The sequence below is a fragment of the Sciurus carolinensis genome, unplaced genomic scaffold (genome assembly GCF_902686445.1).
Source record: "Sciurus carolinensis unplaced genomic scaffold, mSciCar1.2, whole genome shotgun sequence".
NCBI lineage: Eukaryota > Metazoa > Chordata > Mammalia > Rodentia > Sciuridae > Sciurus > Sciurus carolinensis.
The window spans coordinates 642,678-664,352 of NW_025920187.1; the positions used below are offsets into that span (position 1 = coordinate 642,678).

General features: G+C 54.9%; 1 protein-coding gene across 1 annotated transcript in view; it reads right to left on the reverse strand.

Annotated features, from left to right (window-relative positions):
- Positions 1–6,456: 6,456 nt before the first annotated feature.
- The window catches only part of Pla2g4c (phospholipase A2 group IVC), a 29,971-nt gene continuing 14,752 nt past the window's right edge, over positions 6,457–21,675 (reverse strand). The window contains exons 11-17 of the mRNA XM_047537854.1: positions 20,979–21,125; positions 19,854–20,012; positions 19,112–19,207; positions 17,787–17,941; positions 14,566–14,737; positions 13,453–13,603; positions 6,457–8,193 (exon numbers count right to left, since the gene is read on the reverse strand). Of these exons, the coding sequence (XP_047393810.1) occupies positions 8,085–8,193; positions 13,453–13,603; positions 14,566–14,737; positions 17,787–17,941; positions 19,112–19,207; positions 19,854–20,012; positions 20,979–21,125 (989 nt within the window). The 3' untranslated portion in view covers positions 6,457–8,084. The remainder of the gene's footprint in view (positions 8,194–13,452; positions 13,604–14,565; positions 14,738–17,786; positions 17,942–19,111; positions 19,208–19,853; positions 20,013–20,978; positions 21,126–21,675) is intronic.

The following is a 21,675-nucleotide window of genomic DNA, read 5'->3' on the forward strand; positions in this document are numbered from 1 at the left end:
TTTAAATACAGAAAACAGACAAAGAAAATCAGACAGAAAATAATTGCAGTTTGTAGGGAAGGATCCAAGGTTTTTAATCAAGAGAACGTTCATAAAATCCCAAGGGTCTAATCCTGAAAAATCTATAAGGCAAACCAGTAAGTGGAAACATTTACTCTGAGTAGGCAATGCCAATTCACGTCCAAGTAAACTATGCTGCTTGAAGCATCCTGATTACTTCAAGCATCCACAAAGGACAAAGTCGTTTAAAACTTTACTTCTAACCTGTAACTTGCCCAAGGTATATGAGGCATCATTGTCAGTCACAGTGACACAGCGAGTCATGGAACACCAGGACATATTCCTACAACCTACCCGTGAAGCTGTACATTGACAATGCTCCCTCCTTCCCTCTTCCCTACCATCCCAGCTCTCTGCTAAGCACCATTCCCTTGTTGTGCTATGCTCTGTCCTATATTCCACTGCAAGTATAGTCTTGGTTTTCCAGTGGCTGCCTTATGTCCCTTATCATGCCCTGCAGGTCCATCCATGTAGCCCTGAACAAGACAACTGCATGGCTCTTTAGGCTGAACAGAGATGCCAGTGCTGTGATCTGCCACACTCTTCTTGTCCACTCATCAGTTAACAGACCTTTAGCTGCCAGAGAAGTTTATCAGACTGGAGGGATAGTACAAGACACCAATCTTCAGTGGCAGTGAAATGTGAGGGAAATGCTATAAAGCAACTCACATAAGTTTGAGCACCAGCAAATTTATGGTGTGCACAATCAACAACTCAGTAGTTGTTCTCACATGCTATTCTGGAGGAATCCACTAGGCATTAGCATGGTTTGCTCTCTATATTTAAAACACAGTTCTACCTCGATGGACACCAAAGCCCATGACCTTGGAATGTAGTTAGTTCAGGAACTCAGTAAATACCATCCAAACATGTAAAATGGCATGGTGACTTAGATCATGACAGAATCACACAACATAATATTGGAATTTCTACATCAAATTTTAACAACAGTAATGACATAGGGTGCCTAATTTTTTAGGGGAAAGTTTCTCCATCAATACTATGTGTTCATACCTTGCCTATGGTAAAGAGTTTGGAAGTTTTGTTTTAAACAGGATAATCCTTTAACATGGTCAATCACTGTTATTAGTTGTGGTACTAGGAGCAAAAGTAGCAACAGTGACTAAATAAACACTTCCTTAGCACTTACCATGTGCTAGAAATTGTTTTACTTGCTTACCACGTAATATCATGTGCAGTCCAGGAAATTTTTGAGTAAGGTGCTTTGTTACCTTCATTTTCCTAAAAGGAACGTGGGACAGAAAGCAGCATACACTGCACAGTAAATGTGACACCAGCAGTCAGATTCAGAGAGGTTGAAAACAGAGGCAGCTTTTGTGAAATTACTAATTGCCTAAGATGATTTTACTCAGCAGCAGAAATGACAAATTCTCTTTTATTCTGAGTCACAGTTTTCTATCAAACCAACCATACTCTAAACATAATATGTGTATTTTTTTTTTTTTTTGTGGTACTGGGGATCGAAATCAGGGCACTCTACCAGCTGAGCTATCTCCCCAATCCAATGTGAGTATTTTATTTATGTTTTTCCATGAGTAATGGCTAAATGCCTCCCCAGACTGATCATGTAACATTGATAACAGTGAACAAACCAGCCCACACACAAGGCTTTCCCATATTACCGTGTACCAGAGATGGTTAACTGTACAGTTCAGGCATTTTTCATGGCAAAGCCTAATCTCAGCTTTTGGATCTTCAGTCCCAGACTAATTGGAAGTACTAACTGGTGAAAACACATAGTCATGCAGGTTAGCAATAGAGATCGGAAAGGATTCTCTACTCTGTGGTGGGCGTGATCATCAGAAATTACTTATGAAGACTCCAGAGCAGGGCACAGGCGCTAGACCCATGGCCAGTGACAGACATTCTTCTTGACAGCTCAGCAGTGCCCTTTTGGGTCTGAAAGCTCTCTGCACATTAAGTCACAAATTCCTCACACCAAATCTGTGAGGAGGGCCTGGTGTGTTAATTACACAAATGGTGGTTGATCCTATGCACATTTTCAGCAATGTTTCACCTTCCTAGGGGGAAATTTTTAAAGCAAAGACCCCACCGTCCTAGAGTATGCAGTGTGGTTGAGGAGAAAGATAAGAAGCCCACACATTCACAGATATGAATGTCCATGGAGGTGAGGCCACCAATGCAGAGTGTGAAGCCAGGCAGAGACGCTTATGTGGAATAGCAAGTCATGCTAAGGGAGAAGACAGAGCTGCTGGAATCACCATTTTAGACAGTGGTGAAGGAGTCCCCTCTGAACGGTCATGTGGTTTGGCTAAGATATGAGGATTGTAGGAGGGAGAGAGAACTGCCTGCCATCTTTCAGGAAGACCCAGCCAAAATGCCGATGAGCTGAACTCAAATTGTGTTTGTTCCCCTTGAGGAATGGCTGAAATCCTGCCTGGTTTGCATGGGGGTGGTTTGCTGCTCAGCTCTAGCGGTCTTCTGAGTGGAAGGCCCTCTCAACAACTCTAATATGCAGAGTTTCAGGAGGATTTGGGTGTCTCATGTACAGTTGTTAAACCCTCAAGTCCATAAACACTCAGCCAGCTCTTGAGGTTCAGGCCTGTATCCTAGCTAATGTACGACTGAGGCAGGGGGATTGCCTGTGAGAGGTCACTCTGGAAACTTAGTAACACTGTCTGAAAATATGGAATAAGTTCTAGGGGTGAAACTGCATGGTAGAGCTCTGCCTGTCTCACATGAAGCCCATGGTCAATGCCCATGAATGTCACAACAACAGTCAAGACACACCCATGCAGGTTGAACACCTTCTTTCTTTCTCGGCTGTGCATGTGTGAAACACGTCTATTAAACAACCACTGCCACAGATACAGAGGGAGTCATTTAGCTCCCGTGCCCACTAACACAGAGGACTCTGCAGGATTTGAATGTTAGTCTACCTGATGTTGATGCTCACATGTTCCCACTGGTTTGAGAGCTGCATTGCAAGATGTTCTCCATGCAAACTGGAAAAAATATCTTTACTCTTGTTGAAGATAAAACCTGACCCACGGCACCTTCCCATGTCCAGCAGAATGAAACAATTTTCATTGACCTGTGATTGGGGTTTTCCATGGAGGATTTGGAAGCCAAGTGCAGCTCTGATAATTGGCAGGGTTCTGAACTTCAGTAAGATTCTGTTTCCTTTTTTACATTAATGATTTAGTGGTGCATCAAGATTACACAGAACAGTTGGTTTTGTGCCATATATTCATGCACGTACACAGCATAGTTTGTTGTGTCTCACTGCTGGGTCCCCCTTACCTTTTCCTCTCTTCCTCCCTCCCTGATCCATTTCCAAAACTCTATTCTTTCTTCTATTTTCTTTCTTACTGTCTCTTCTATTTCCTTTTTTCTTTCCACCTTCTGCACATGAGAAAAAATATAGGACTCTTGGCTTTCTGAGTCTTATCTGAGTTAAACATATTCTCCATTTCCATTCATTTTCCTGCAAATGTCATAATTTCATTGTTTTTTATGGCTGAGTAAAGTTTCCTGGTAAATATGTACCACCTTTTTTGTTTTTATGAGTTCATCAGTTGACAGGTTGATTCCCTTAACTTTGTTGTTGTCAGTCTCACTGGTATAAACATGGATGTGCATGTATTGCTGCGCAGAATGTTGACTTGGGTTCTTCTGAATGAATGACAAGGTGTGGTAGAGTAGGGTCATGTGGTGACTCCATTCCTAATCATCAGGAGAATCTCCACCCTATCTCCATTGTGTTTGTACTAATTTCTCATTCCTGAATGTTTAAGTGCTTCTTTCTTCTGAGCCCTCGCCAAAATTTATTATTATTCTTTTATTTTTATTTTTAACTTTCAGACTGAATTTTGATTTATTGTACACAACTGGGCTCCACTTTTCATTTCTATGGTTGTACAGGATGTAGATTCATACCATTTGTGTAATCATACATGTACAGAGGTTAACGATGTCTGTCTCCTTCCACTATCTTTCCTACCTCCGCCTGCTTCCTGCCTCATTTCCCTCTACCCAATCCGAAGTTCCTCCGTGGAGTGAGATGAAACATTATTGCAGTTTTGATTTGCACTTCCCTGATTTCTGAGGATATTGAAAATCCATGTATCATTTCATGTATTTGTTGGCCATTTGTATTTCTGGACTGGGGATGTTTCTCAGTGTGAGAGCACAGCCTAGCAGAAGAAGTCAATAAAGATGGTCTGATAATGAAGATAACAATGAAAATTGGAGTAAGAATGAGTGTTTATAGGACAACAACCATGTTAGACACTCTAGTATTTTATATTCACATGAGTATAGTGTTTACATGCATAGGATATATTAGCTTAGATATTGTTATATATTTTGTTAATTAATTAGATTGCTTTACTGTGTAAAAATTAATTTATCTGATACATAATACTGTAATCATATAAGCGAGACAATGACTGATGTCCATATCCTTAGCTTCCATTCCACCCCCAACCTTCTCAATGACTAAGAAAGAGGTTAATGTTGTTCGAAGTTTTGGAAGATCTCAATGGTAACCCTTCCAGGGCTTCCTAAATCCTTGTCTGTAAAACAGGGTATGATCCTGGTACTTTACTCATTCTTCATTAATCTTTTCAACAATATTTACTGAGTACATACCATGCCATTCTTGGAAAAACCAAGTCTTAGGCAATTTATGAAAAAAGTGTTGACTCCCTAATATATGATAGAAATGCATACCAAATGCACATTTCCAAAGGAAATGCATAGAACGTGTCATGTTTGATCATTGCTATGAAGGGAATAGGGCAGAGGTGTGTGGTTCTGAACTGAGGGCCTCACTGAGTAACTGCTTTGCAGTAAACGTTTGAATGAGGCAAAGGGACAGGAAGTGAATACGTCCAGCTGGACAGCACTCTGGGGTGAGGCTGCGACACATAAACAGCCTGCAGAGGGGGAGCCTGGCATGTTTGAAGCTGCATAGTCACAGGGGTGGACACTATACCTAGAGCCACAAAAGTACCCAGGAACTTAGCTGAAAGGACCTGGAAGTCCTGGGAGATGCTGAGCCAGGAGCGACTGGAGCCACTGGACCTGACAGTGGATCAGCATGGGTACCACGTGCAGGGTGACTGCTTTAACTTCCAGAACGTCGAGCAACATTTACCTCATTCAGTCAGCCCTTCTGTGTAGAATGCAAAACAAACCAATCCATGGTGTTGAGAAGGTGAGGATGCCCTGCAAAAGGGCAATTGGAGTAAAGCATGGGGGTGTGAGTCGAGCAAAGAGGTGTCCAGGAGCAGGCAGCGTCCAGGGAGAGACTGGGATAGAAAGGTGTCCTCACCTAGGGGATCTGGCATGGCGTCATAACCTGAGCAGAGGATGAAAGATGTCCACTCAGGGAGGCAGGGTGGTGCAGAGTGTTAAAACCAGAGTAGGGGGAGAAAGGCATCCCCACAGAGGTGGAAAGACAATGGAGAGGGAGATTGGTTACACTTGGGAATTCTGTTAAGGAAATGGGAGCCAGGTCTCTCTCTGATGGAATAGAATGTTACTAACAGACAAAGGTGGGAAGGTGGAAGGATCTTGTGAGTTTGCATTGGAATGGGGGGTGTTGGCAGGTTGTGCACATTTGAGTGTGCACTGCACAGTGAGGGTGTGCGTGTTAAGGCCAGGTTCCCAATGCACAGGTTTCCAGAGACAGGATCTGGAGGAGGTGACTAGATCATGAAGGTCTCATGCTCTTCAGTGGAGTAACACACTGATGATCCATGATTTGATGGCATTGTGGGAGGTGGTGGGACTGTTAGAAGGTGGGGCCTGGTCAGAGGAAGTAGGTCACTGGGGCTGTGCCCTGAAGGCGTGGTCTTGTCCCCAGCTCTTCCACCATGACCACCAGGTCCACATCTCCTCAGGCCCAAAGCAGAGCAGTCTGCCATCCGTGGATCGAGACCTCTGAAACCCAAAGAAAGCAGACCATTCTGTCCATCGTTATCGCCAGTGTCTGGTCAGCGGAGGAAAGCTGAGACGGTAAGTGACTTGGAGGTGTGTTCTCCCGCTGTCCCCACCGTCACGAGCACCTCGAGCACCCAGATCCTGACTTCTCCACACGAGGAGCCGAGTCTCCCAGGAGAAGGGCTGATGCCACGTCAGGAGCAGGACAGGGACACGGCGAGCTGGGGCCTCTGGTGGCACAAAGCAGCGACGATTCCAGGAATCATGGGGACTTGCCAAAAGAAACTCCACGGCCATGCAGGCGACCAGAAAATCACGATCCACCATCGTGACGGGTGATCTGGGAACCAGGAAACCGGGAGCCGCCCAGTGTGATGTCCAGTTAAGTGCACAGCCTGGTCCCAGAGCCCACAGCGCCCACGCACAAACCCGTGAATCCAAAGGGGAGAGTCGCTGTCAGGGGAAAGGACCAGCGTCATCAAATGACCCAAAGGAAAGTCACTGATAATGTGACAAAATCCTGCCCATCTTACAGGACGTGATGAGGACACAGCCTCCCTTTCACGGTCTTCCTGAAACTCATCACGGGAAGACGTCAGGCAAGCCTAGATGGAGGGGTGGTTTACCACAACCGCCTGTGACCTTCAGAAAGGTCAAGGTCAGGAGAGTCAAGCTGAGACTGAGGAAGCAGCAGAGGGGGAGCAGGCTGAGGAGACTTGAGCCAGGCAGCCAGAAGCCTGGGCGGGATCCTGTGCTACAGAGCCCTGCGTGGGGGCGGGTGGCTCACTGTCCACCTCTGGACAGTGAGGACAGTGAGGAGGTGCCCACCACGGAAGCAGGAGAGCAGTAGATTAGGCTCTGGGGGGACCTGGACCACAAGGCTGTCACTCCTCCGTGTGGGGAACCATCATAACACAGGTCGTGTGAGCGCTGGAGGGTTCTTGTCTCATACCCCTGAAAAATAAGGCACCCAGACTCAGAGGGTGAGAATTCAGTGGCAGATTTATGAGAAGCGAGCCAGGAAAGCTCCCAGGGCATGGGAGGGGTCCCCAAAGGGCACTGTTGAGCTCTGCACAGGGGCGAGGGGTGGCTTACTGTCCACCTCTAGTGTTGTGTGGCTCACAGGTGCCACTCTATCCCTGCCTTCAGGGGACCTGGTCTACCCATGGGCACATCGCCCTCTGTGTCCAGATGTCCCCTGTTTATAAAGAGGCCAATCCTGGTGGCCTTGGTCCCCTGATGATGCATCTCATGAACTCACATCTGTAAAGACCTTATTTCCACATAAGGTCACAGTCCAAGTGTTGGAGGTCGTGACCTCAGCATCTTCTGGCGGACATGGTTCACCTCCTGAGCCCTTGCTTAGGAAGACTGGGTGTGACAGGCAACGGCTAACGTCCCACGACACTCAGCATACGCCCGACATATGCTCTGGGGACTTCAGGTTCCCGTCGCCCTTTCCGGGCTGCAGGCCTCAGGTCCGACTCTGGGCACAGGCGTGAAGGGCCCGCCTGCGTCCTGGACGAGCAGCAGCAGGAGCCATGCCGCCCCCGCTACACAGGGCTCGGGCTTAGTCACTGAGGGAGAGACGCGGGGAGGGCGAGGGCGGGAAGAAGGTCAGAGGAGGCCAGGGCGCAGGGACACAGTGGAGGACGGCGTCCCCGTGAGGAAGAGGGTGGAAGGAGACACTGGGGTAAGTGGGACAGGTCGCAGTCCAGACCCGGAAGGAGGTGGGTAACGAGGGCAGGAAGGGAGCCTGGGGAACAGGGAGGCCGCGGTGAGAGAGCGGACCTGGAGCCACAGTCATGCAGCCGGTTAGCAAGCCTTACCAGGCAGCTGTATCCTCCCCACTGATTTGTCCCCGAGGCCACAGCCCAGGACAGCCCCAGGTTCCTCCTTCCCCAGAGCTCACCCACCCACTGCGATGCAGCAGCCACAGAGGTGAAATGACCAAGGAGAGTCACGTGGCTCTGGTCTCCACCACCACGTCTATTTTGGCCATGTGAACATTGGACACGGTGCTCTGATGGTCAGGGGGCCGTGCCTCAGCTCCAGGGCCCCCTGCGGGGTCTGCAGGACACACCTCACCACTTTCAGCTCCAGGGACCCCTGCATGACGCCATCAAAGACGCGCTCCAGGTGGTCCTGGGCGAGCGGCCCGTGAGCACGGCCACGGCAAACTGGATGCGGTGCAGGGCGTAGCTGAGGGGAACGGAGAAGAGCAGGGCCAGGGCCTCACCTGGGCCCTGGTAGGCCAGCAGGCCCGCTGCGCCCTGGAAGCTGGAGCTCATCTTCACAAAGGAGCACAAAGGATGGTGGACCTTGGGAGAAGCAGGGGTGGGGGTCTCACGCGCACCTGGCCGCTCTGACAGTAAAGCCTGGGAGAGGAGGAGTTTGGGCACCTCGTGCCTGCGGGCAGTGTTGTGCACTGCACAAGTGTTCCGAGACAGGCAGAAGCGCTCCTTCACTGAGTACCCAGATCTCACCCACTGGGGCACTCCTGCCGGCTACATTTATTTGTTTGTCTGACAAATGCTCACTGTAATACAGTATGCCACAGGTGCCCAATAAGTGTTCATGGAATGCATGAATGGACACCGGGATGAGCAGAAGGCTGAGGAACAACCCCAGGACTGCAGACCCAGTTACGAGGACAGAGTCCACGAGCAAGAACAGGTCAGAGCGGGACAGGAGGGACATCTGGGGGAAAGGGCAGGGACAGCGGGGCAGGCGTTAGGGAAACTTCTCAGGTTGGATGGAGACCAGCTCCCTGCAGGACACAGACTCCGCCTGCCACTGAGGGTGGACAGCCAGCGATGGGCAGAGCTGAGGGGGTCTCCCTGCCCCAGCCAACAAGCTGCCTAAAGGCGGGCAGGGCCCCGGGGCTCAAGTGCAGCGTGAGAGGCGGCCTGGGCACCACGTGGGGCCTGTGCCCAGCCACCTCTGCTCTGCTGCTCAGGAGCCTGTGATTGAGAGGTTTGCACCCAGCACTCGGGAGCTGACGGGGTGGCTCCTGCCATGACCTGAATCGCGTCCCCTGCAGCGCCCCAGTTCTGACGCTCAAGTCCAACCCCGGTGCCGCAGAACAGGGCCTTATCTGCACACAGCAGCCTTAAGGGGCGACCCATCCACCACGGGGTCTGTGGGGTGGGACCCAATCCAATGTGCCTGGTGTCCGCAGAGGAAGAGCTCAGCACACAGACCCAGGGCATGACCCGTGAGGACAGAGAAGACGGCCACCCGTGAGCCGGGGAGCCCTCGGAGACACCAACCCTGTGGACGCTGGGGTCCACTTCAGCCAGAGGGAGCTGCCTGTGAGCTGCCTGTGGGTGGTCCTGCACTACGGCAGCCCCAGGCCCAGCACGGGCCCCTTCCTCAGAGGACAGGTGACCATCAAATGCCCAGGGGAGGGCTGCTGATGTGGTCTGCAACGCCTCCTGGCCGGGGTTCAGGGCTTCCCCTCCCCTGATGCTCCCAGTTCCCACCCACCTGCTGCTCAGGGCTGGGCCTGACCTGCCTGAGGCCTGGCAGCCAGCACAGCAGGGCCAGGACGGCCTGGACGCTGCGCTGGCTGCAGTCTTCACGCCCTGACCCCATGGACTGGTGCCCATGTGACTGGGGTCCCACCAGCAGGCCAGCGGCAGGGGGGACACAGAGTCTGAGAGGACAGGCAGGTCCTGGGGACAAAGGTCACCACGGGCTGACTCTGGGTGATTCTCCTGGCTGTGAGTCTCCATGGAGAAGGGAACAGGCTTCCAGAGGTGGCCTTGGAGCCAGTGTCCGTCAGCCTGGGACCCAGACCCGGCCTCTGACTCGAGGTGTGTGCACGGGCGCCACTGCTCCCAGGGGTGGGCTCCCTGCCCGCCTTGGGGCCAGAGAGCGAGCAGACCACAGGGACTTAGGGGGGATCCTTGAACGTCATGTCCGTCCCGTTGGTGATCTCGACACTCACAGTCCGGGAGCCTCAGGTGTCCACCACCATGTCCTCTGGACAACGCTCTCCAACCCCAGATGGGATCGTCCGGTCTTTCCTGAGATCCAAAGGAGAAGTTGTGAATTTTGCCCAACAGGGGCTTCAGGAGCCCGGGCAGCTAGTGAGACAGAGTGGGGAGGACCCCACTGCCCACCGAGGCTCCTCCCCAGAGCAGCCGCCTCAGACATCTTTCCCGGGTGGCCAGTGCAGGAGCGGCTGAGTCTCCCCAGCCCCACCGCAACCCCACCCCACCCGCACAGCACGCCGCACTGGAGCTGGACTCCTGGTGGAACCCTCCTGGCTGGCGCAGGTGAGCTCCCCCTGTCCTGAGCAGAGCCGGCAGGATTTTGGGGGCCCAGGGGTCTCTGAGCTGCCGGCTGACCCCGGGGTCCTGGCAGAGAACTGAGAAGATAGGGCCCTGCTCCCCGGCAGCACTGCCCAGTGAGCACCGCACAGCCCGCCTGTCCTGCCTGCACTGCGCCCCAGGGTCCAGGGAGCAGCCCGGGCCCTGTCCGGGTGCTGCCCCGGGGCTGTTGCATGAGCCCAGGGAGGACTCACTCACACGGTTTGCCTGTCTCTATTTCTAGCCTGAACTGAGCCCAAGAACCAAGGTTGACATGGTGACACTCAGAGCTGGCCAGGCGGGGACACGAGGACTCAAGGCAGTCATCAGGGGCCATGGCAGGGCCATCCTCCACGTCTGGCTTGACCACAGGACGTGCCCTGTGAGCTGGCTGCACTCAGGTGCTCTGGCCACCCGCAGCCTCGTCAGCATAGCGCTCCACTCAGTTCTCAGGACCCTTCTCCCGGGGTGCCCAGGCTCCATGCAGCCACCCCAGAATCCACCAGCAGGACGTGGACACTGCACCAGCTCACGTCACGTGGGTTCCTCCCCGCAGTTCACACTCACAGCTGCCTGTGCACACTCAGCAGCACTGCTGAGCTGAAGGGGGAGAAGAGCGGGTTCAGAAGCCCTGTGAGGATCAGAGCCGTCGGGATCGCAGCTGAAATCATTCCAACCCAGGGGGGAGTCCCCACGAACACAATATGAGGTCATCCACTTGCTTATTTATGCCCAATCCTTCTGGAATTTTCTACACGTTCCTGTAAGTGTCTAAGCATCTGATCAGGCCAGAGCCAGGCTCTCCTGGAGTCAAAACCCAAAGCCATAGGGTCGTGGCTTTTAAGGAACCTTCGTGCAGCACGCGACCTGGGGGTCTCTGTGATCTACGCGTCACAGGCTGGTACGGGCAGCCTGCCAGACCCTGCTGAGAGCTGCAGAAGCACGTTAGGTTGCTAAAGGCTCTGGTACGACTTGCAGCAAAGAGTGCTGTTTAAACATCATCTAGGTTTTCCAAACTCTCCTGGCAACAGCTGTGATTCTCGCCCAGCGTGACTGTGTCCCTGGGGACTGGGCAGGTCCAGAGACTCATCTGACTGTCATGACTGGGAGGTGCTCCTGGCTTCTGAAGGGCAGAGGCCAGGGATTGAAAGCTGTCCTTCAGGGTCACTGTGCCCACATTAGAGCATTGTCCAGCCTACAAGCCAACAGTGCTGGGCAGGAAGCCCAGGACCACCTGAGGAGCAGCGTGGGGGGCTGCCTCCCATGAATGGGGCTGGGTGTGTGGTGGGCCCCTAGGACAACCAAAGCCCTCTCCAGCAAGCTGGGGCGGGGACTCGGTCTGGGTGGAGAGGTGGACGGGGGAGGCCTGGGCGTTCTGGGGCCACTACCTTCCAATAGGCACCCGCCGTGGAGAGGCCGCGGCTGCAGCAAGAGAGGAGGTGCCAGCGAGGGGCAGGGACGTGGCCGGGCTAGTGGAGCCACCCGTGTTCCCAGGTCCCCAGAGCAGGCTCCCGTCGCCCTGTGGCCTGGCGCCCCTGATTCTGTGATGCACTCACTCTTTGCACTCAGCTCTCTGCTCTGCTCAGTTGTCTGAGATCAGCTTTGACTCTCAACCTGTGAACTGGGCACGGTCCCAGCCTCTCTAACGCCCGGCACATCCTCCAAGGACTCAAAGCATCCCCGCCGGCACACTGTGAGGAAAATGCTGGGGAACGCACTGAGCATTATTAGGGATGCCGGCAACAGCTGACGCTTCCGTGTGTCCCTCATGGTCACCTACCAATCCCCGAGAGGGGCCCTGCCAACCCCTCCCAGCAACAGATGGGAGAGCTGAGGCCTGAGAGCAGTCAAAGTACCCGAGCTCCCAGGGAGCCAAGCCCCATCCTCCCTCCCCTGAGGGTCAGTAAAGATGGTCTCCCCAGCTCTGTGTGGCCTCTGCTCATCCAGCCTCAGGCCTCATAAGAGCCAGGGTGGTCCTTGAAGGGGTGACTCAGATGACGCCATGACAGGGGCTTCCTGGTGCCTTGAGATAGAATTCAAACTCCTCCCTGGATTTCCTTAGCTGGGCCCTGCCTACTTCTCTGCAGCTGCATAATGACTCCCAATGGATCCTCAGGTCGGGTGATGATCCTGGATTATTTGGGTGGGCCTAATGCCCCCACAAGGTCCTTGTTAAGAGGGAGGCAAGAGGTCAGAGTTGGAGATGAGAAGAGAAGATGGCAGCAAGAGGTTGAGGCAGGGGGCACATGCCAAGGAATGCAGAAACTGAATGTCCCAGCAACTGAAAAGTCATACAGGGAACTTCTCCTGGAACCCCAGAAGGAATCAACCTGACTGACACCTTGGATTTAGTCCATGAGACTCACTTTGGGTATCTGACTTGCAGAACTGGAAGATGATAAATCTTTGGTTTTAATGTTATTAAGCTGGTGGCCACTTGTTATAGCAGCAAGAGGATGCTGACACTGTCTGCCTCATCTCCTCCGCCTCTCTCTCTGACTCTTCTCCAGGGTCATTCCACCTCAAACTCTACACAAGTGGACCCCTGCAGGGACCTCCACCTCCCCAGGGAGAAAGTGTGAGGGTTGATCCTTCACTTCATTCAGAAGCCTGCTCTGATGTGACCCCTCAATAGCCCCACCTGTCTCTCTCAGCTAAGCCTGAGTTGTGTGTCTAATTGTGTCCCACCAAGTTCCGTGCTGAGGTCCTGCCCCAGTACCTCGCGGGGTGCCCTTATCTGAGACGCATGTTTAGGGAGGCAAAGAGATCTTATTAGTGGGCTCTAAGCCCATGTACTTGCATCCTTACAAAAATGGGAAAGTTGTTCCAGAAGCACCCAGAGAAGGAAGAGCATGTGGAAGACCCAGGGAGAAGGCAGCCATCCATTTACAGCCCAAGGAGGGAGGCCTGGGACAACCTTCCTCACCGCCCTCAGGAGGAGCCACTCCACTCTGCTGCATCCGTCCCCAGGAAGCCGTCCTCTCCCAGCGTTGCCCACGGTCTTTCTCCATCACAGAGTGCAAACTCCAGGGGGAGGCAGGGCCTCTCTGACCCTCTGCAGCCCTCGCGCCAGACAAAGAAGGTCCTGCAGCCCACATTCACATTTACGGAGCTGCTGAGGTCAGAGCGCGGGCTTCGCCCCTACCTGGCCACGTTCTTTATCTCTCTGAGGATGTTCATCTTGTTTATTTCGACGTTCTTCTTGGACACCTCCAGGAGCTGGGTCACCATGTCTACACTGTAGCTGTCCGCTAGCTGGAATGTGCCGTATCTGTCCATCCACGACTGGATCTCATCTGAAGTAGAACAAGAGCAGGATAGAAAATCCTCACGGGGGGTGGGGCTACAGCTCAGTTGGTAGAGTGCTTGCCTTTCAAGCACAAGGCCCCTGGGTTCGATCCCCAGCACCTCAGAAAAAAAAAAAAAAATCCTCACAGGTGTGGACAATTAATTCTAGCAATTATTTCCACTGACTCCAGGTCTTGGCTAATGTCCACCATGCACCAAATCCAGCCAGCCCCTTACTTGACTTTACAAATAAAGATTTGTTGGCACTTGACGTTATAAAATTATCTTTATTATCTATGTCCCCCACCTGCAGAAGTCCCATGGGAGGACAGAACTTGTATTCTTTTCTGTTCATCCATGTCAGCTGGAAGAACAGCTGACCCAGCCTGGGTGACCAGTAAATGTTTGCTAAGTGAGGAAGACAGATGGCCCTTACCCGAGAGAGCACCTCTCACTGGAAGGCAGGGTGGAGGGGCCCAAAGGCCCCTAGAGCCCAGCGTGCCCTGTAGGAACACCCACCCTGCCTGCCTGGCCTTCCAAGGGGCTGCTCACCTGAGCCTGGAAGATGAATGTGGGTGCTCAAGAGAAAGAGGGTGGATGGTCAGCTAGGTCAGACATGTCCCCAAGAGAGGAGGCAGCATGCAGAAAGACCCAAGACTGAGACCGTGAGGGGGACTCCCTTCAGGAGGCCACAGCTGGACAGGGCACAGGCTTCCTGCTCGCACTCTGTGACCCTCAGACGTGGAAGGGCAGGCCTGATGTGCCTGGACAGGCCCATGCCCTCCCCTCCCTCCCCAGCGATCCCTTCCCCTCCCTCCCCTGTGTCCCCTCCCTCTCCCCGGCCCTCCCCTCCCTCCCTTGTGCCCCCCTCCCTTCCCTGTGATTCCCTCCCCTCCTCCAGGCTCGGTTCCCCTCCCCTCCCCCGCACTCCCCTCCCTCCCCCGCACTCCCCTCCCTCCCCCATGCTCACCTCCACAGCTGTTGGTGTTAAACAGGGGGAAGTGCATCACCACGGGCCCCCCTGCGCCTCTCAGGATGTGGCAGCTGCATTGCGCTCTGGACCACTCCTGGAGCTCAGCCTCGCCCACTGGAGGGAAGGGGATGCCGTGCTGCTGGCAGTAGTCGGCGGTGGCCCTGATGGTCTGACAAGGGGGTGACAGGCGCCTATCTCAGAACGTTCAGAAGCCCCCTGGAACCCGGAGACCCAGCGGAACCTCAGCCAGGAGCCAGGACACACGGCCAAGCAGGCCCTGGCTTGGACAGGGGCAAAGCCTTCTAACAGGAAGAAAGCACCCGCTTGCCAGCCCACCCGGGACGATGCTCCTGGTGTTCACAAGCCTGGGCACAACCCTAGGGGCTGGGGGCCACATGACTCGGAGGGGAGGGAAAGGGAGACCAGGTGACACTTTAGACCTCAGCTGCCCCACAAGCGACCAGTGGTCCACATCCATCTCATGGCCCCTTGCAAGGGATGCCATGCTGTCAGCTCATGGTGGGCCTGGACAGTGACCTAGACATGCCAGGCCAGGGCTGCTGCTAGTGACAGCATGTTAGCCACCTGGGGCTTTGAAGCTGTCTAGTTGCTGCCCAGGAAGTGAGGGCGGCGGTCAACTTTCTGTTACCATCGCAAAATACACGAAACAACCAGCTTATAAAGAGAAGAGGCTGATTCTCCCTCACGGGTTTGGAGGGTCCAGGCCCCGATCCACTGGCCCCGCGGCTCTGAGCCTGTGGCGAGGCAGTGCTTCGCGGCAGAGTGCAGGATGGAGCAGAACCACTTGTGTCTTGAGCCACAGAGCAACAGGAGAGAGGGGAAGGGGCTGGCCAGCGCCCATGTCCCCTGTGAGGCCACTGCCAGTGACCACTGGGTCACCTCCTCATAGCTCCACTGGGGACCAAGCTTCACGGGCCTCTGGGGGACACTCAAGGTCCACACTGAAGTGGTAAGGAAAACGAAGCATGCCAAATTGATCTGATTGATCTGAAAAGAAGGTTCAGTTGACCCAGTACATGGAGAGCGTGGATGATCCACAGCAAATGGTGGCAGGGGCTTTCGGACGTGCTCTCCTCCCCCAGTCACTGAAGTCGCGGTGAGCCTCACACTCAGCACATCTCCCTTCCGAGGGGGCACGTCTCTGGTGCTGGGCGTCACAGGCTGCTGGTGGCCACCAGGATGAGGGGCAGCTCTGCCCAGCGCTTCCCCGTTTCCCCTCCACAGAGGCAGTTTTGGTTTCCAGACCAGTTCAGGAATGGCATTATTTCTACTGAAGACCAACATTTTTTTTTTTTTTTTTTTTTTACTGCGAGGAGCATCTGTGGACTTTCCTGAAGTGGGTCACGCCATCCCCCTTCTGCAGATGAGAAAGGCGAGGTCTGGAGGCTGAGCCTGCTGCTCAGGGTCACATGATGAAGGTTTCCAGGAGGCGACTCCCGGGACCCGCCTTCCCTCTTTGCTACAATGTCTGGAGATCTTGATTTTAATAGAAATTCGGAACCTGAAAGCCTGACCAGCCCCCGGTGCAAACCCAGGAAGACAGGACAGGGGGGCAGACCAACAGCCACCAGGAGGGTGGAGGTCTCTATTCAGATGGTGGAAATGCCCACTGGTGCCCGTGTGGGCGTGCACGGTCACCTCACGTCACGTCACATCACACAGAGGGACAAAAGGCCTGGTCCCCACCCTGGTGGGCAGCATGCTCTACTGGCATGTGCTCCAGCGTAGGTATGACCACATTGTACTTGTGGGTGTGTTTTTAAAGATGTTCGCAAGCCCCATACTGAGTGGCAGGCACCACACTAAGCCCTTGACCAGTATCCACAAGCGTTGACGGGCGCAGTCCTGCACCACATGGTGACACTTGGTTGACACTGGATCTCACATCCAAGGGTGGCCTCCTGAGAGGATGAGGAAGCTGGAAAGTCCCCATCACCTGTGCCGTCACAGCCGTCATGATGCCCTGGCACAGGGCGGCACTGGTGTTGGTGGTGATGCTGGTGTGAACAGACCTCCTGTGCTGCCCATTGTGTAAACAACAGCCCAGTCAGGTGTGCTGGCCCACGCCCGAAGCCCCAGCTACGAGGAGGCCGAGGCAGGAGGATTGCAAGTTTGAGGCCAGCCTCAGCAATTTAGTGAGGCCTCGAGCCACTTTAGTGAATCTCCAAATAAAAAGGGTTGGGGATGTGGCTCAGTGATGAAGTGCCCCTGTGTTAAGTCCTCGATTGGCAAAAAGTGAAAATTGATATGAAAAAGCACCTACAATCGGGCAGAGTGCACAACACCTGCCGATGCAGGTGAGTGGCTGCCTTGCTGGTTTCCACGCTTCTCCACCGTGTGCCCTTGTTTGGAGGGCTCTCCTGCTGCTACCTGCCGTGGTGTGTGGCAGCAGACTTCGAGGTCTCACAGCCCTGCATCCCCTGCTCACATTGAGAAGCTGACCATCCACCTCGACGGCACCTGTGGACATTGGCTCGCAGGGGAAACCGTCTCACTGCATCTCTGAGGACGTGCCCCACTGGGAAGCTGAGAGCGCTCCTCATCGACCGTCCCTCGGTGCGTATTTCAGAGACAATGTCTATAGACCCCACACGAAGGGGCGGCGCTGCGCTAAGGGCTACAGGTGATAACCAGCATCGACTTAATCTGCGTGATGACCTCGAGGTAAGGAGAGGAATCCCTTTTACGCTTGAGGAAACCAAGGCACACAGAAGCGAAACAGATGCTGCAGGTGCCCAGCTGGGTGTGGGGCCAGGGGTAACTGACCAGAGCAGCGGAGAGAAGAGCTGAGTGTCCTGAGGCGCGGTGCCAGGTAGGACCGCACTCGGGGGTTCTCCCACTCAGCAATACGTACGGAGGGCTGCTGAGGGCCATACTGCAGCAAGCCAGGCGAGGAGGGAGAAACGGCCCCCAGGTGGGCACCTGGGGGTGGGGCAGGCGCCCGGGGAGAAGCTGAACTGTCACTGGTCAGGGCAGGACTCAGAGGAGCAGGACCACCTACCTGCAGAGGGGTCCAGGAAGGTCTGGACTGGACTGAGAAGCCAGCTGGACCCGGCCAGGCCCGGAGCGTGTGGGGACTGAGGACGAGTGGACTTGCCTCCAGCACCCACTCTGCCCACTTCCCGGCTGTGTCCAGGTTCCTGGCCGCGAAGCTCCGCCCTCACCCAGGACCAGCCCAGGGCGTCTCAGTTGGTTACCTCGAAAGGATCCCCAGCACTGAAGTCAAAAGAGAGGATGAGATGAACGTGTCTCACTGGGGGCAGAACGAGTGGATAGGGCGTGTTGATGGCAAACCCCGCGTCGACCAGGTGCAGGAGCTTGCGGCTGTGCATTGCCTGGTCTTCGATGTCACCTGTGGTGACCAGGAAGAGACCCAGTGAGTCCTCACCCGCCAGCCTCCCCTAAGGCCCTGATATGGAGCGTGAGCAGCTTGGCGCACCATGCAGCTCAGCCCCACCCTCACCAGCACCCAGAGAGGGGCCCAGGCCCAGCCGGGGTTCACCTCTGCCATGGTTTCAGGGTCCCCAAAGCCTCATGTGCTAGAAGCTTGGTCCCCAGTGTGACTGTGCTGGGGTGGAGGGACTGGAAAGAGGTCAGGCCTTGTGGGAGGTCATCAGGACCTGGAGGCACCGTCCTCATGGGGATTCGTGCTGGTCTCACAGAGTGAATTAGTCCCAGAGAGCAAGTTGCCATAAATTGAGGGCATTCCATGTAGGTGCCCCCAACCCCACACATGGCCATTTCCCTTTTATTCTATTCCATGTTATGATACAGCCAAGCAGGCTGTCAGCAGAGGTGGAATAGATGGGGTCACCTGATTTCGGGCTTTCAGTCTCCAAAACTGTGAGTTGTTAAAAACTCTTTTCCTTCGAAAGTACCCAGCCTCAAGTATTTTCTTACAGCAATAGAAAATGAATTAAGACAACTTCAAAGCCATGCCCACCACTGACCAAAGAAGGCATGATTTGGAATTTTCCTCCTGCAGAAAGAGGTACCTTCTCTTGATTTTCACAAAGACAACATTTTCCAGAACACAAAGATGTTCACTGTTGTCATATCATGAGAGTGGGAACGTTTCCCATGGGCAGGGGCAGCAATGCCCTGGGAGAGGACGTTCATCAGTTATGAGAGCAGAAGCTTCTGAGGTCTTACAGAGGATACCCCTCGGCCAAAGTCCTTTCTCCCACATGGCAAGGCTCAGTCTAGGAAAGCACAGTCTATGCAAGCCAGATCCAATGCCTGACCAACAAAGAATAACAATGTGGCTCTTTGTGTCTGTTCAGAGCCAGAGAAAACCATCAGCTCTTCAGGGACGGGGCCCTTCACAATGTCTTGATGCAGCAACAAGGCCACAGGTCCCTCACCATGGACACCACCCAAGGGCAGCTCCTGCATTCAGACCAGCCAGCCTTGCCAGCCCCTCCCTGGTCCTGGGGAAGCAGGAGCTGAGTTTGCCTGGCCCCTGGCCCTCCCCAGCTCCCCCAACTCCACTAGGCACCCAGGAGAGCAGGAGCTTTCTTACCATGTTTATGCAGGAAGTTGTGAGTGGTCCCCCATTCCCACTTGAAACAGCATATTCCAGTCTTAAGCAGAAACGTGAAATAGTCCCCAAATGTAGCTAAAGGGAGAGATGGAGAGGGTCAGGTGAAAGTCACCAGATGGATTTGGTCCCTGCTCCCCAAAGCCCATGCTGAAGCCCTGATCTGCAGGTCAGCTGTATGTGGAGAGAGGCCTCCAGGGATGAAAATCAGGCTAAACAAGGTGGTAAGGGGGCCCTAATCCAGGAGGGCGTGTGTCCTCATTGACTGGAAAAGACACCAGGGACGTGCATGTGCAAAGGAGGGACAGCAGGACACAGTGAGCAGGCCGAGGAGGGGGCTCGGGAGGAGCCACCCCTGTCTGGCACAGTTCTGCTGCTCTTGACCTCAGCCGCTGGTTCCTACGCAGCAATCCCCACCCAGGACGCCACACCAGCCTCGCTTGGCCTCCCTGCCCCCAGTCCCCAGCTCCTGACCTTCCCCCTTATCCACAGGGAACCCTTTCCCTGCAGATGGTACCAAACCTCCTGTGAACGGTCTTTGACCTACACCTACATCTCTATAGGAAGTTTAATTAATGACTGAGGCACAGCAAGAGATGAACAGCAGTACCCAACTGGTAACTGCTACTGCAGAAAGAAGGGTCCTGGGGAAGTGGGGATCCTGTGCCCTCCGTAACATGGAGCTGCCCCTGCGGAGGCTGGATCCGGGGCAGGGAGCGCTCACCCACCGCGGGGGTTCCCTCCAGCTGCAGGAGGACCTGCTCCTGCCTCCTGACGCAGTGGGCCAGGTATTCCAGGAACTGCTCCTGCTCCTCCAGGGAGATCTGGCTCCAGTTCTGGATCACCTCCGTCATCCAGCTGTGGTCGGGCTCACCCGCGTCACCTACCCGGGGAGACCCAGGCGTGTCACCAGGGGCGCCACCACGCTCCCCGCTCGGCCCTGCGACCTGCCGCCCGGTGCCCCCTGGCCTCCCCCTGTAAGGGCGCGTCCTTCCGCCTCCTTCCCCGTCCCTCTCCCCGTCCCTCCCTTGCACACTGGCACTGGGGTTCGGGTCCCAGCCTCCACCTCTCCGTCTTCCCCACACCCACCCAAGGTGCCCCTTCAGGTGGGAGCTGGGCACACCCCGCTGAGTGCCTGGCACAGCCGGGCCACCTGGCAGGGCACGCGCATCCCCTCTCCAGCCTTCACCCACTTCTGGGAGGGGTCCCAGTGCCATCCGGCTGCGGAGGGAGATGACACCCGCCGGCCGGCCATGCGCCTCCCCACTGTGGATTCCCCACGTTAGGGGCGTCCCGTGGCAACCATCAGTCCAGGCCCTAACCCCATCCCAAACGGGACCAGCTCCTGCCAGGACCCGAAACAAATGCAAATTAGCTATCAGCGCTTAAAAATGGGAAGACTTCCCACAAACCCCAGCTTTTCTGGCTTTTCATCTGCAGGATAGGAGTCAGGGTGCTTGTGTCCTAACACCAGCAAAACTGTGTGACCCTGGACAAGTCACTCAACCTCTCTGTGCCATCGTTTCCTCAACTGGGAAGCAGGGAGACCAGGAGCGCCCACTTCACAGGCTGTCATGAGGACCAGGTGTGGGGATGTGTGACAGACATGTAGAACACAGCCTGGCACAAGGACACTGAGCATGCCTAGGGTCCCTCCTTCCACAGTGTGACAGCTGGAGGAGCTGTGGACGAGGCCCCTTTAGGTCCCCTCTGTCTCTGCCGCTACCCATTGCCTCGGCCCCTGTCACACAGCCACACCTGACCGCCTGGCCCCTGGGGGAAGCAAGGTGAAGGAAAGAAGCCCACCCTCCGGCACCCCGCCTGCGCAGCCCCCTCCCTGTGCACAGACCTCTGCTTCCCACTTCCAGCGCCCCCTGCAGTCCTCGGAGTTTCTCCTGGATCCTGGGGGATCTGGGATCTTCTATATAAGCCATCACCAAATCCAGGAGTTCCACCAGCACACCCGTCCCTGCGCCTGTCCTGACCACTGCTGTCCCTACTTAGAGAAGAAAATACCATGGAGCACACAGACTCTGGGCCGCGCTGGCAGGGCCTCCCAGCTCCCACCACCCCCGCGTGCCCTGCGCCAAGGGTTGCACCTCAGTTCAGAGCGGCTCCCCAGGTGCCCAGACCTGGCCCAGGCATCCCTCCTGGGTCCACCCTGGCCTTGGTGGGCATGTGTGGGAGGATGCCCAGCCCCTGTCTCCAGGTAGGACCGGGCCTGAGAGTAAGGTGGGCTCCAGACCCTTAGGACCAGGCTGGGACCTCACCCCTGGTGCCACCCGAGACCTGAGCGGCTTGTCGGCCGGGAGCAGCCCAGAGAGGGCGGGAGGGACACCGGCCCGCACTGCTTTTCTGTAGGAGCAAAATAGAGGCCTCTGGCCTTAGCCCAGAGCCACGGGTTTCTGCTCTGTTGCAGTGTGGCCTCCCCGGCCTGACAGCGGAGTCCAGCCTCTCCACCATGGGGACTCGTCCTGCTCTCTGTACTCCCCACCATGGGCCACGCCTCTCTCTTTGGTGACTCTTGTCACATGGGATGTATTTTC